At 39.6% G+C, this 12,971-nt stretch overlaps 1 protein-coding gene across 16 annotated transcripts in view; it reads right to left on the bottom strand.

Annotated features, from left to right (window-relative positions):
• Positions 1-12,971, bottom strand: part of MAP7 (microtubule associated protein 7) — a 193,320-nt gene that overhangs the window by 48,590 nt on the left and 131,759 nt on the right. For all 16 annotated transcript variants that reach the window (XM_039467427.2, XM_039467428.2, XM_039467429.2 and 13 more), the window contains one exon: positions 12,892-12,969. In XM_039467427.2, the coding sequence (XP_039323361.1) occupies positions 12,892-12,969 (78 nt within the window). The remainder of the gene's footprint in view (positions 1-12,891; positions 12,970-12,971) is intronic.

Below are 12,971 nucleotides of genomic sequence, written 5' to 3'. Positions count from 1 at the left end.
TAAGGACAATGTGGCCCTTTGTAAGCCAGGAAGAGAGCCCTCCCCAGAAGCTGAACTTGATCTTGAGCTTCCCAGGCTCCAGAGCTGTGAGAAAATGAATTTCTGTTGTTTAAGCTACCCAGTCTATCGTATTTTATTATGGCATCCCTAGTAGTTGCATACAACTCATTCAGTATTTAAATAATTAACAATCACTTAATTTCATAAAGAAGCAGCTCTGTAAAAGAATAGTAGGCCCCCAAAATTAACTGTGATTAATGTTAAGCTTTACTCTTCTCAAGTTGTAATTTATCCCTGGCCTATGGGATCACATTAAGAAATGAAATGAAAACCCACTGTAGCCCCTGAAATACTGGATACCAACGAGTCAGTCCCATCCCTGAGCTGCTAACACCAATATTTTTAATGACACTGTAACAATATATCAGTACTATACACAGGAGAAATCCACTATCAATCGAGCCTCCATGTAGAAATACACAGTGACTCTGTACAAAAAGGAATTAAAAATGAAAATCAGGGGACTGTGGTGGATAGAGGATAGTTTTTGGCTTCATAGGAACTTGGGCCCACCCTGTCTTGCCACTTGCAAACTATGTGCCACTGAACAAGTATTGACTTCTGTGGCTTTGTTCCCTCAAGTTACTATGGTACTAACTTCCTGACAGGGTTGTTTTGTGGCTCACAGTAACATATAAAGCACTTAGCATAGTGCCATGTACATAGCAGGGATTCAATAAATGCAGCTAATAGCCTTTATGATCATTGATAATTCCTGTCCTATTGCCACATAGAGTGATACGGCTTGGCTCTGTGTTCCCACCCAAATCTCATCTTGAATTGTACTTGCATAATTCCCACATGTTGTGGGAGGGACCCTGTGGGACATAATCTGAATCCTGGAGGCGGTTCCCCTATATTGTCCTTGTGGTAGTGAGTAAGTCTTAAAAGATCTGAAGGTTTTATCAGGAATTTTCGCTTTTGCATCTTCCTCATTTTCTCTTGCCACTGCCATGTAAGATGTGCCTTTTGCCTCCTGCCATTATTCTGAGGCTTCCCCAGTCATGCGGAAGTGTAAGCCCAATTAAACCTCTTTTTCTTCCCAGTCTCGGGTATGTGTTTACCAACAGCATGAAAACAGACGAATACATAGAACATGCAGCTAACAGAAACTCAGGTAGAACAGTGAACTCAGAACACTCATGGGTTGTGTGTACCACTCCACATGCCCCTGTCATCACATTCAACAATCTAGAGCCCAGCCTGGTCTTTCTGAACAGGCTGACTTCTGTAACAGGGGAGCACAGATTTCACTGCTGTATGAGAGAAAAGAAAAGGTGACATTCAGAGATTAGAGCAATACCATCACTTCACCTCTAAAACATATAGAACTGTTGTCTCAGTTTCATATTAAGATATGGAAGGATTATGGGTAACACTGGCTACCGGAATAACCAGTGATATCATGAAGAGTCAGAAATGAAAAGTGATGAGGATATCTGAGTTTGGGTCTTGAGTCTGCTACTAATTCTGTGTGATCTTGGGAAAATTAGTCAAACGCTCCTACTCTATTTTTAGAAAGAGTATACAAAATGATCTCCAAGTTCTCTTCTAATTAACTCCCATGACTTGATTTTTTTTTGTTTTTACCTTTAAGGATATGTGTGGGATTACAATTAGATTCCTTTCCTTTTTTTTCCCTTTTTTTGGGAGACAGGGTCTTGCTCTGTTATTCAGGCTGAGGTACAATGGCATAGTAAAGGCTCACTGCAGCCTTGACCTCCCAGTCTCAAGTGATCCTCCTGCCTCAGCTCCTGAGTAGCTGGGACTTTGGGCACATGCCACCATGTCTGGCTCATTTTTTTTTTTCTTGTAGAGACAGGGTCTCACTGTGTTGTCCAGGCTGGTCTCAAACTCCTGGGCTCAAGTGATCCTCCTGGCTTGGCCTCCCAAAGTGCTGGGATTATAGGCATGAGCCAGTTTGCCTGGTCCAGTCTCTTTTTGTTTTGATTTTGAGTGTTAAAATTTTAACCTTTATGCTTTCTTCATACTTGTTGTGACTATATTCAAATAAATGTCATTTTCATATTATTATAAATATACTGATTAAATATATGTGCTGAATAATAATTCTTTTTAAAAAGGAATCTAATGGCTTAACCTAGGCTCATCAATTTTAGAAGGGAGTTGTAGAATAAAAAAATAACATCTAAAGATGGAGTATGTACCTATGCAATAATCTTGCATGTTCTGCACATGTACCCCAGAACCTAAGGTGCAAATATATATATATATATATATATATATATATATATATATATATATAAATAAAGAAAAGCAAAAAAAAAAGATGGAGAAGCAAAAATATTGTATAGGTCTTAGAGCATTTGTGTAGGAAATACTAATTAGTTTCATTTAAGAGTCAAGAAATAGGAATGAAAATGTAACCACTAATAGAATGGAAAAGTTTAGCACACCTTTCAAACTATTAAAAATAATCATGGAATGAATGGTACTTACATCAAACCGCCCCCTAGTTCCATACCACCAGCCCTGCCCCTCCTACAAAAAGGTGTTTTTTTTTTTTTTTAAAAGAGAGAGAAAAAACAAAGTTTAAAAAATAAGCTAGAAGGAGTAAAACCAAGCCTATTAATACTTTTAGGATGGGTTAAAAACAAAAACACCCAGCTATGTTGTTTAAAAGAAACAAAACTAAAACAAAGTGTCAACACTCAAAAATCATGGGCAAATGGCTATCAGGCAAATGAAAACAAAAATGTAACAACCATGGGAATATTACTACCAGAAAAATTGGAATTGAAGGTAAAATGAGGAAAAAGACCCAAAGAAGTGAAATGATGCTTCTAAGATCATCACATGGTCTTAAAAGAAACAGCTGCAATTTTAATTCAACTCTTACTCTAAAGCTTGTACTCAGCTACTATATAATATTGCCTCTATATTCACTTCTGCATGCTTCAAATTTCCACCTGAATTTCTCACAGTCCGATCCATCATATAATCTTAATTATCTGTACATTCTTCCCTGCTCTAAACTGGAACTTGCTGTCTTCCATATTCTGACAGCAGATTCCTGAGATCAAATGTTCTACAAAGTTAGTCACTTCAAGTCTTCCACAATGTCCCCCTCAGGGATGGTGCACCCTAACTCAACACATCCATATAACTGGCCCCATCAATTGTTATATCAGAATGATCTCTCAGCTAGGTACAGTGGCTCACACCTGTAATCCTAGCATTTTGGGAGGCCAAGGTGGAATGACTGCTTGAGCCCAGGAGTTTGAGAGTAGCATGGGCAACTCAGCAAGATCCCCATTTCCATAAAAAGATTTAAAAAATTATCTGGATTTGTTGGTGCATGCCTGTAGTCCCAGGTATGTGGGAGGCTGAGGCAGAAGGGTCCCTGAAGCCCAAGAGTTTGAAGATGCAGTGAGTTATGATTGTACCACTGCATTCCATTTTGGGTGACAGAATGAAACCCTGTCTCTAATTTTTAAAAACTAGAAAAGCAAAACGATTACTTGAATCTGCTGTAGCCTCTCCAATCTTTTTGCTGCTACTTCAAACTCTCATTCCTTTCTCACTTCAAACCTGTTCGTTCGTTCTGCTGTTCCCTGTTCAACCCTTGGATTGGCCATAGGATCATGCACCTTCACCCATGCCTTCTTCCACCTGGCAAACTTCTGTCTTTCAAGTCCTAGCTCAGAGGCTCCTTGCTCTGAGCAGCCTTTCCTGATGACCGCAGCATAGGGGTCCCAGCTGCTAGCTGCATTCAGACTCCCTCATAGCACTTACATTCCAGACAGTAGCTACTCTGTTTTTCTGTGTTTGTGAATTCTTCCCTATACCCACAATGTCTAGTCTAGCAAATGGTTAAAATATAGTAGAATAAATGAATTAAAGAGTTAAAGGACAGAGTGATGTCCAAGCACAGTGATTCACACTGGGCTTTGGTGATAACTCAAAGCCTTCTCAACTTGCCGTTGAAATCATTCAGTGGAGAGCTGCCTGATAAGAAGTGTGACCTTGGAGGATCCCCATAACACAGTGCCCCTGCACGGAGGGTCCTTCCCACTCTGCCCTGTCCCTGCACACAGTGGTGGGCTAATGGGACTGAGGTGCTAGAATCGTAGTTACACAGGTGGAGATTACGAACTTTCCTTATATGAAGGCGGAATGATTTTTGAGGTAAGAAAGGACTTACTATCTCAGGGCGAGGCTTAAAGGAATGTTAGCCTTCACTAAAAAAAAAAAAAAAAAAAAAAAGGAGTTTTGCTAAATAGGGCAATGGTTGTCTTAGGAATCTTTCTGTTACTGCCTTAATCCTAAGTACTTTCACTCCTCAAAGAATGTTGCCATTCTCTTCACTTGAGGCTGTCCTACTTAGCCCCACCCTAATGGAAGAGGAGGTACAGGCATACCCCACCTCTCTCTGCTACGCCTTAAGCTTCTCTAATTCCAGGAATCTAAGTCAGTATTCGTGGAATCATATGACCTGCCATCCCCATCTTTATCACCACCATCATCATGATGAGATGTCGTCAGCTCTTGCTTCATACTGACGCAAGTGATTTATAGGCACTGTCTTCGTAGCCACTCCATGAGACAGACACTGCTATTAAACTGATTTTACTATGAGAAGTCTGAGATACAAAGGAGTGAAGTCACCTGCCCGATGTCTCACAACAAATAAGTGATGGAGTTGGCATTCAAACTCTGGATTGTCTGACTCTAGAAGCAAACAATAAGCCATTATGCTAAAAGGCATGAATTGGAACACTTTCCCAAAACCACAGCTTCTCTCTACACTAGCAAGAAAGAGCTTGGCATCCAAACGTGAAGGTGCTGATCTTCCAGTGTCACTCTTAGCCTCTACTGTCATCTGTTTACAAGACCCCTTACTTTCAGATTTTAAGACTTTTTTTTATCTTCACTCTTACAGGCAAAGTAATTTGGGGAGAAAAAAAATGGTTGCTTTGTCATAATGACTCATTTTCTGTTCAGGCTTCAGTTTCTGCTCACCTAATCCACTCAGCAATAAGCATTTATTCTTTACAGTCCTGAGCATGACTCATGATACAGCTGCTCTGGTATGTGCTAACATCCATACTCCTCTCACTAAGTTACATTTAGTCCCTCAGCTGTTAATAACCTGCCCGACAGCCTCATGAGCTTTTGTACACTATATTTACTAAGTGACAATTTTAGGAGATGCAGATGCTGAGACTGGTGACAGACGTGCCTAAGTTTATCCAACAGATTTAGAAAGATTACTTCCCTAAAGCCTCCCTCAACCCCTTTTTTTCCTGGATAGTCTCTGAAGTAGAAAGTCTCTTGTCAAAAACAACCACCATTCAAATCAAATAATGCGAAATATGAAATCAGGGGGAGTTTCACTCCCAACTCTAATCAGGAGTACAGCATTATTATTTACTAATTATTACTAATTTGCTATCAGTATTTTTAGGATGAACATTCTAAACTGGCTTAAAATGACCATTTATCTCTTGACCTTACTCTTATTAGTACTGCTGTCACTCACTGAGTTGACAACACATTGAGATGAGAGAGAGAAAAGGAAGCACAGCAAGAAGACAAAGGAAGCCCAGTGAAATTATCTAGGAAAAAAAAGTCCCTCATGCATAATTGAACCAAAGTTTGTTCAAAGATTAAAACCCTTTTTATATTGTCTTATTCCGTCTAAAACGTTGCATTGGGATACATCTTAGCTTTGAACTTAGCTACAGAACCCGATATGAATGAATGAAATTACAGATTTGTAAGCTGACATTTTTCTTCAAGAGCTATGTCAGTCCATCATACATTCTCTGATAATCTTTCATGATTTTATAGAATCCCTGAAAGTACCAATTAGGAATTTGACTCTATTCACATAAAAATTTTGGTTTCAGAAAAAGACTAGATAATTACATGTTTACTGAGTTCCTAGTATGGGCCAAGGCACTTAAACAAAACTTAAACACAATCAATACGTCTAAACTTACTCGTTATCATCTTGAAAAAGAAAAGCTCTATGTCTCTGAGTACTGTTTGCCTGCTACACAGTCGTTAAATATTCTCTTGAACTTTCTTGTCAACATATTGTAGAACTATTATTTAACATACGAAGAAGAAAATTTAAGGCATATCCTAATAGATGATCCATAGATAATAGAATAGATCCATAGGAGAATTTAAGGACTATCCTAATAGATTATCTCTGCATTCTTGTTGACCTGAGAAAATGATTGCTAATAAGAATTGAATACTTGCTTGACTGAACTATTATAAAGGCAGGTATTACACGACAACTTGGTCATGTTCTAACTAGTTGGCAATACCTCCCGCACTCATCTCCACTTAACATTAAACTAACAGTTGTTGGACACTGAGTATGTGTCAAGCTGTTCTAGATACTAAGCTACAGAAATCAAAAAAAGACACAAAGCTTTTCCCTTCCAGAGCTTATGTTCCAGTGGGGGCCAACAGATAATTAACAAATAAGCAAAATATCCACATGCTTAGATGTTGACAGAGCTAGGGAGAAAAATAAAGAATGTCTGGTTTGAGGGAGCTGAAAATTTGAGTAAGATGGTAAGAGAAGGCCTCACTGAGAAGGTGGCATTTAAACGAAACCTGAAGGAGGAGAGGGAATGAACTATGTGGACTTCTTGGGAAAAACACTCTAGGTGAAGTGCTTGAGCCTGTTGTGTTTAAGAAACAGCAAGCACCGGGCACAGTGGCTCACACCTATAATCCCAGCACTTTGGGAGGCCAAGACGGGCAGATCACGAGGTTGGGAGATCAAGACCATCCTGGCTAACACAGTGAAACCCTGTCTCTACTAAAAATACAAAAAATTAGCCAGGCATGGTGGCATGCACATGTAGTCCCAGTTGCGTGGGAGGCTGAGGCGGGAGAATTGTTTGAACCCAGGAGGCAGAGGTTGCAGTGAGCCATGATCGCGCCGCTGCACTCCAGCCTCAGCGACAGAGCGAGACTCCTTCTAAAACAATAAAAATAAATATATAAATAAAAATAAGAAACAGCAAGGAGCCGGCGTGGCTGGAGGAGAGAGGGCAAAGGAGAGGATGTTAGCAGGTAGCAGGGCTGAGGCATGGTAAGGGTTCTGACTTCTACTCTGAGTGAGATGGAAAGACTTGGAAGGTCTGGAGCAGAGGCAGGCCTGGCAGTCCGTATTGCAACTGGGTCACTCTGGCTGCTGTGTTAATCGATTCTGCGGGAGGAGGGGGAGGAAATGAGGACACTTGTTGGGAGCCTATTTCAGAATCCGGGTGAAAGATCTACTGTCTCGGGCCACGGTGGCAGCAGTGGTGGTTACAAGAAGTAGTTACGTTCTGGGTATGTTTTGAGGGTACAGCAAAGGGTATCTGCTTGTGGATTGGTTATGGGATGTGTGGGAAAGTACAGCTAAGACGCTAGGCAATCTTGTTTGATTTTTTTTTATCTTACTCCATGCTTGGAATATAAATTCCAGAAGGTTAGGGAAATTTATTCTTTTTACTTCAATACTCCAGCATCCAGTATTGATGGCTCAATACTATCTACACATTAAATATTGGTTGAATGAATATAGGAAGTAAAATAACACAAAAAAGCTTTTAAAAGGGAGAGGGTTGGTTTTATTTTAAGCTCTCTGAGTAAAAAATTTATATTGTTGCATAACTTGTATATACTCTAGTTCTAGTAATGGTTTCTGAAGAGAAATTGGTAACCAGGATCGATTCAAAGTTCATAAAGACAGAATTACTTTTAATGGACTCAAAGGATAGTAACTGATCAATGCCATAATGTTTTCTCAAAGCCGAGCTCAGAATCTGCTCCAACACTTACATTTTAATCTCTGTCAAATGGGAGTCAACATAGCACCTATATATCTTACTAATACTTCCACGAGGAAAGAGAATGAGCCTTTATTCCAAGACAACTGGATGGACACTTGTCCAACTCCTGAAACTTCAGAAAACTCCATCACCCATAAATAAAGCACAGGGACCTCTCTCTACTTAGCAGTATCACCACTACTGGATGAATTTTAACAGGAACTGTGGTGATCCTGTACATATTAAAAACATGCTTAAAAAGCTAATGGGGGCTGGGTGTGGTGGCTCACATCTGTAATCCCAGCACTTTGCGAGGTAAAGGCAGGCGAATCACTTGAGGCCAGGAATTTGAGACTGGCCTGACCAACGTGGCAAGATCCCATTTCTAATAAAAACACAAAAATTAGGTGGGCATGGTAGCACATGCCTATAATCCCAGCTACTTGAGAGGCATGAGAGTTGCTCGAACCTGGAAGGCAGAGGTCCCAGTGAGCCGAGATTATACCACTGCACTCCCACCTAGGTGACAGAGCAAGACTGTATCCAAAAAAGAAAAAAAGCTTATAGGGCAGGGGAAAAAAAGGTCTGTTAACTATTTCATCTTTCAGAGATTCAGTTATTTTCTTTGGCTAAATCATCACAGTATTTTATGAATAAAGTAAGTGACATTCTACTAAATAACTTACATTACCAATTACGGCAGGCCCACACAATAAAAAGGACAACCACCATGCTAATTTGTTGCTAAATGGAATAATACATAGCGAAGTCTTTAGGACGCTGCCTGGTCCACAGTTAGTGCTCAATAACTACTGTTTATCATTATTGCTATTATTTCACTGAATTTAGAAGAGAAGGACTGGCACTAATTTTGACATAGTGCTAGGAGTATAAGAACAACAGGGCAGCAAATGTATTAGCCCAAATTAGGATAATGGCAGAGGCAGCCAATATAATGGCACAGACTCTTATCTGAAATAAGAGTCTGCTAGATTTCTGACTAAATGGATTCAGGGATGGAGTATGTCAACTTCTACTTACCTACTGGGCTAGCTGATAGTAGATAACTGAAGCTCCAGTTAGAGAAATAAGCTGAGTCCAGACTGACCACTGGGTAGCTACAAGTGTCCCAATATGTCCAGATAGGGACTAACTAGTCAGTGGACAGCACTGGGTCAGCCAAGGAAGACAATGTTTTACTCTGCAAAAGATCTAATAGCTAAGCTGTTGGTCAGAAAGAACCTAGGGTCTCTAGCAGCAGCATAAAAAATGGCTGAAAGAAATAATGTCTTAGGGTCAAAAAGCATTGGTACAATTAATTGGGACACAGAAATTACCAGGATGAGTCTGTTTTGGAGTGAAAGATAATGAATAATTTAGTTGTATAGAAGGAGAGTTTCGGGAAACAGGGAGGCATCCACTGCCTTACAAGTAGCTGGAAATGTGGAATCCACATTTAAACAGGAGAGAAAACCTGTGAGAACAAATGAGATTCCCCACCCCACTTCTGGAAACACAAAATTAAAGCTTAGAATAGAGAGAGTGAAAAAGATGCAGAAGGCAAGAGAGATAGTTTGAGGGGATAGAATCAGATGGAACAGGGTGGCTAGAGACTTTACCCGGTACAAAGCTTTTAAAAAAGAAAAATAAAGCTTTTAGAGTACAAGTACCCAATCAAACTGACAGAATAATCTCATACTTGAAGAATTATGCCTGATTTTGTGAAAAATCGAAGGATAATGCAGAACGAGTGGCCTACATGACATAATCCTACTATAAAAGCATCAAAGCATGACTCAGAGATTTAACCCACAGGAAGTTATTAATAGGTCCTCTCTGTTTGCAAAATGCCATACCACCAAGAACAGAATAATCAGACCTTTATTCTCCCTCTCTCTACCTTGTTTTTTAAAATATGTGGATTAAAACCATCTTTAATGATTTCAATGTTAATTTCAACCCACGTCCCACAGTCAATAACCAATCTCAGTGGCTATTCATTTTAAACTTTGCTTTGCCAGCTTTTGTGGAATGGTGTCCAATTTTTTTAAGTTGAAAACTTTCAAGTGTGAAAGTTGGTAAGAGCTGACATTAGCAACTGGTTTTTGTTTTCAAAAGAAGCACCGTCCAAAGATTTCCTATTAAGTGGCAGCTTTTACATTTTTTTTTCTTTTTAAAAAAATTTCCACTGCCGTCATTGCTTCTATAAAGCACAGTTAATAGACAGTTGATAAGGTGTGCCCTTTGATATTCTTTTGGTAGTGAAGATTTTTTAGAAATCACCCTCATGTACTCTAAAGCACAGCTGAAATTAGACGTTGGATTTTAAATGGCTCTTTTACAGATGCATATCATATATGCATGTATATTTGCATATATCATTCCTGTATTTATGAAGATTGAAAGGAGCCTCTCAAGATTTAGTTCCGACTATGATGGTTTAAATGGGAAAAAAAAAAAAAAACAGGCAAAAAGGCACAGCTCTAAAATGTAAAGAAAATAAAATTAATGCAAAGAAAAACATTAGAATTGATATATTTTCTTTAAAATTATGACTCTGACAATTGAAAAAAGAAATGAGACCGAATATTTAAAAATTACATTTCACAGCAGGGGTAAGAATAAAGAGAAAAATGCCAGGTGTGGTGATGTGATCCTGTAGTACCAGCTACTAAAGAGGCTGAGGAGGATCAACGGAGCCAAGGTCAAAGCTGCAGTGCGTTGTGATCACACCTGTGAACAGCTATTGCACTCCAGCCTGGGCAACATAACAAGATCCCATTTCAAAGACACACACACACACTGGGGGAGGGGGGAAGGGGGAAGAGAGAGAGAGAGAGAGAGAGAGAGAGAGAGAGAGAGAGAGGAGCAAAACTATGTATATCATTTATTGGCTCACCAAAAAAGTTAAGCTGTAATAATAAAATATAATCATCTAAATATTATACAATCATATAGTAATCTGAAAAGCATGCTGGGTCTCTCAGCACATGCCTTTTTTCCACCTGTTCTTGCATATTGCCCTATAGTACCTCTTCTATCCCTTCAAATGGCTCCTTTCATTCTTTAGTTGGGAACTTGGGTGACACCTGGCAGAGCCAGGCTAGGTTAGGCACTTCTACAGGCTCTCAATTCCCCTGGCGCATACCCATTCACAGCGGATGCATTGCTCTGTATTATATTAATAGTTGCTATTTGCTTATCTGCCTTCCACTAGACTACACCTAGCTCTAGAGGGCTGGGTGTCAACCTTTATTCATCTCTTTGTTATCTTCTAAATACAATATATGGTATATACAGTTTTTGAATATGTAAACAAATGAGTCATGCTCTATTATCAATATGAATGGAAACGTGGCATTGCATATTAAGAAAAAAATCTAGTCACACAATATACAAAGCTAGGCAACTTTTAGGGAGAACTGCAAGCTCAAAACTCTTAAGTCTTACATCTTTTTAGTATAAGTAAAGACATTTTTGTTTCAGCAGCAGCATATTCATGCTTTCCACAAAAATCTAATGCTTGGTTTTGTAAGATAAAGAAATCCAAATGGAAAGGTGTGAGTTAAGTATGGAAAAGCTAATTCACAATGTGATTTAAACCATAAAGGGATAATCTCCTGACCTAGTAACTGCTTCTATTCAAGCAGGTATGAATCCACGCTGTAACTAAAGAGATCTCCAAGTGAGAGACCTGATGGAGTGGGGAGGGAAAGGACACAGTCATGGACTTGAAAACAGAGTGTAAATAACAGCCACCCTAAAACGGTAGTCAGTTTCTTATTACTCGTCTTCCAGCTTCAGCAGCTCTGCCTTCACCCTCTCTTTCAGAGTTCTGGTTCACTTGTCAAAGCAACCTTACTAGGGAGCAATGGGCATATTCACAGGAGGAAGGGAGAGCCATCATGACCACAGACAGACTGCTCCCCAAGAACCTACCTGCCTGTCAGGCTGGGGAGGAAACTCTAGGCACAGAAAAACAGCAGAGCATGTTCACTTCCAGTAAGCCATTGAAATCTGTGCCTAAAAACCTCAGAAGCAAAAGAAATGATCTCATATGGCCATTATGGCAAAGGACAGAAAGAAGTCTGAGTTTAAAGGATGTAAACAATAGCAAAAGACGTAAAAACCAACTTCTACTACATTTCACACATTTGGGCTTTGGAGTAAGAATAATAAAGGGATGAGATATAAGTCCCCAATTGAAACATTAACTCTTACAAAATACAGTTCAACTTTAAGAAGTTACAAGTCATCTGCCAGGAAAATTTTGATACCCTAAGTCAGTCTAATTTTAAAATACCAGGCACTCTGTACACACACATACTGGCCAGGCATTTTATCTTTTCAAGGTACATCATTCAGGTATATTTCAAGAAAGTATCCTGTTTTAGCAACTTTACATAAATGGACATCAAAGTAAAGGAGGGGTTGGCACCTGCTTCCTTGCCCAATGTTCTAGACAATCCTCTAAGTGCTCTAGTCTCAGCTTCCTGCTAAGCTAGTCCTGTGACCCAGGTTCCAGTGATTATACGGCAAATGTTACAGTTGCTGATCTTTCACAAGAGCCTTAGGTAATAAGAGAAAAATCAGACACCTCAGCACATGCTTTTCCTGGCAGCAGCCTGGTAGCACCTGTCTATAAGTTCAATGGCAGCATTATTTTAGCAGAGAAGGCAGTTAAGTGCCCTAGCAGTGTATAATCTCATAACTTTTCACATAAAAAAGAACCCCATGTTTACTGTCCTTGCATTTCTCGGTAGTAAAATGTAAGCTGTTCCATCACCCCACTCATATATCTTTCTCTCCAGTGCCACATGAAACTGCAATTGCAAAAAAAAAAGGACCCTAATCCTGAGGCTAGAGTTTATTGTTACTTAAAATTTAGCCCTATGTTTACATTGTATCCTCACATATTAAGTTCTCCTTCCTAATCCACCTGCAAAATTCATAAAGGTATGCAAGAGATCTCGGTATTATGGTGATGTTCATCCAAATCAGGGCTGTGAACACAGGGCCCGGATACCTAGCTGTTTCTCCCGTTCCTCACGTCGCTCCCGGGCCAGTCGCTGCCGGTCATCAACACGTAACACAGGCGGAGGGTCT

Source organism: Saimiri boliviensis, chromosome 4, assembly GCF_048565385.1.
Source record: "Saimiri boliviensis isolate mSaiBol1 chromosome 4, mSaiBol1.pri, whole genome shotgun sequence".
Lineage (NCBI taxonomy): Eukaryota > Metazoa > Chordata > Mammalia > Primates > Cebidae > Saimiri > Saimiri boliviensis.
This window is presented reverse-complemented; position numbering and strand designations above follow the sequence as displayed.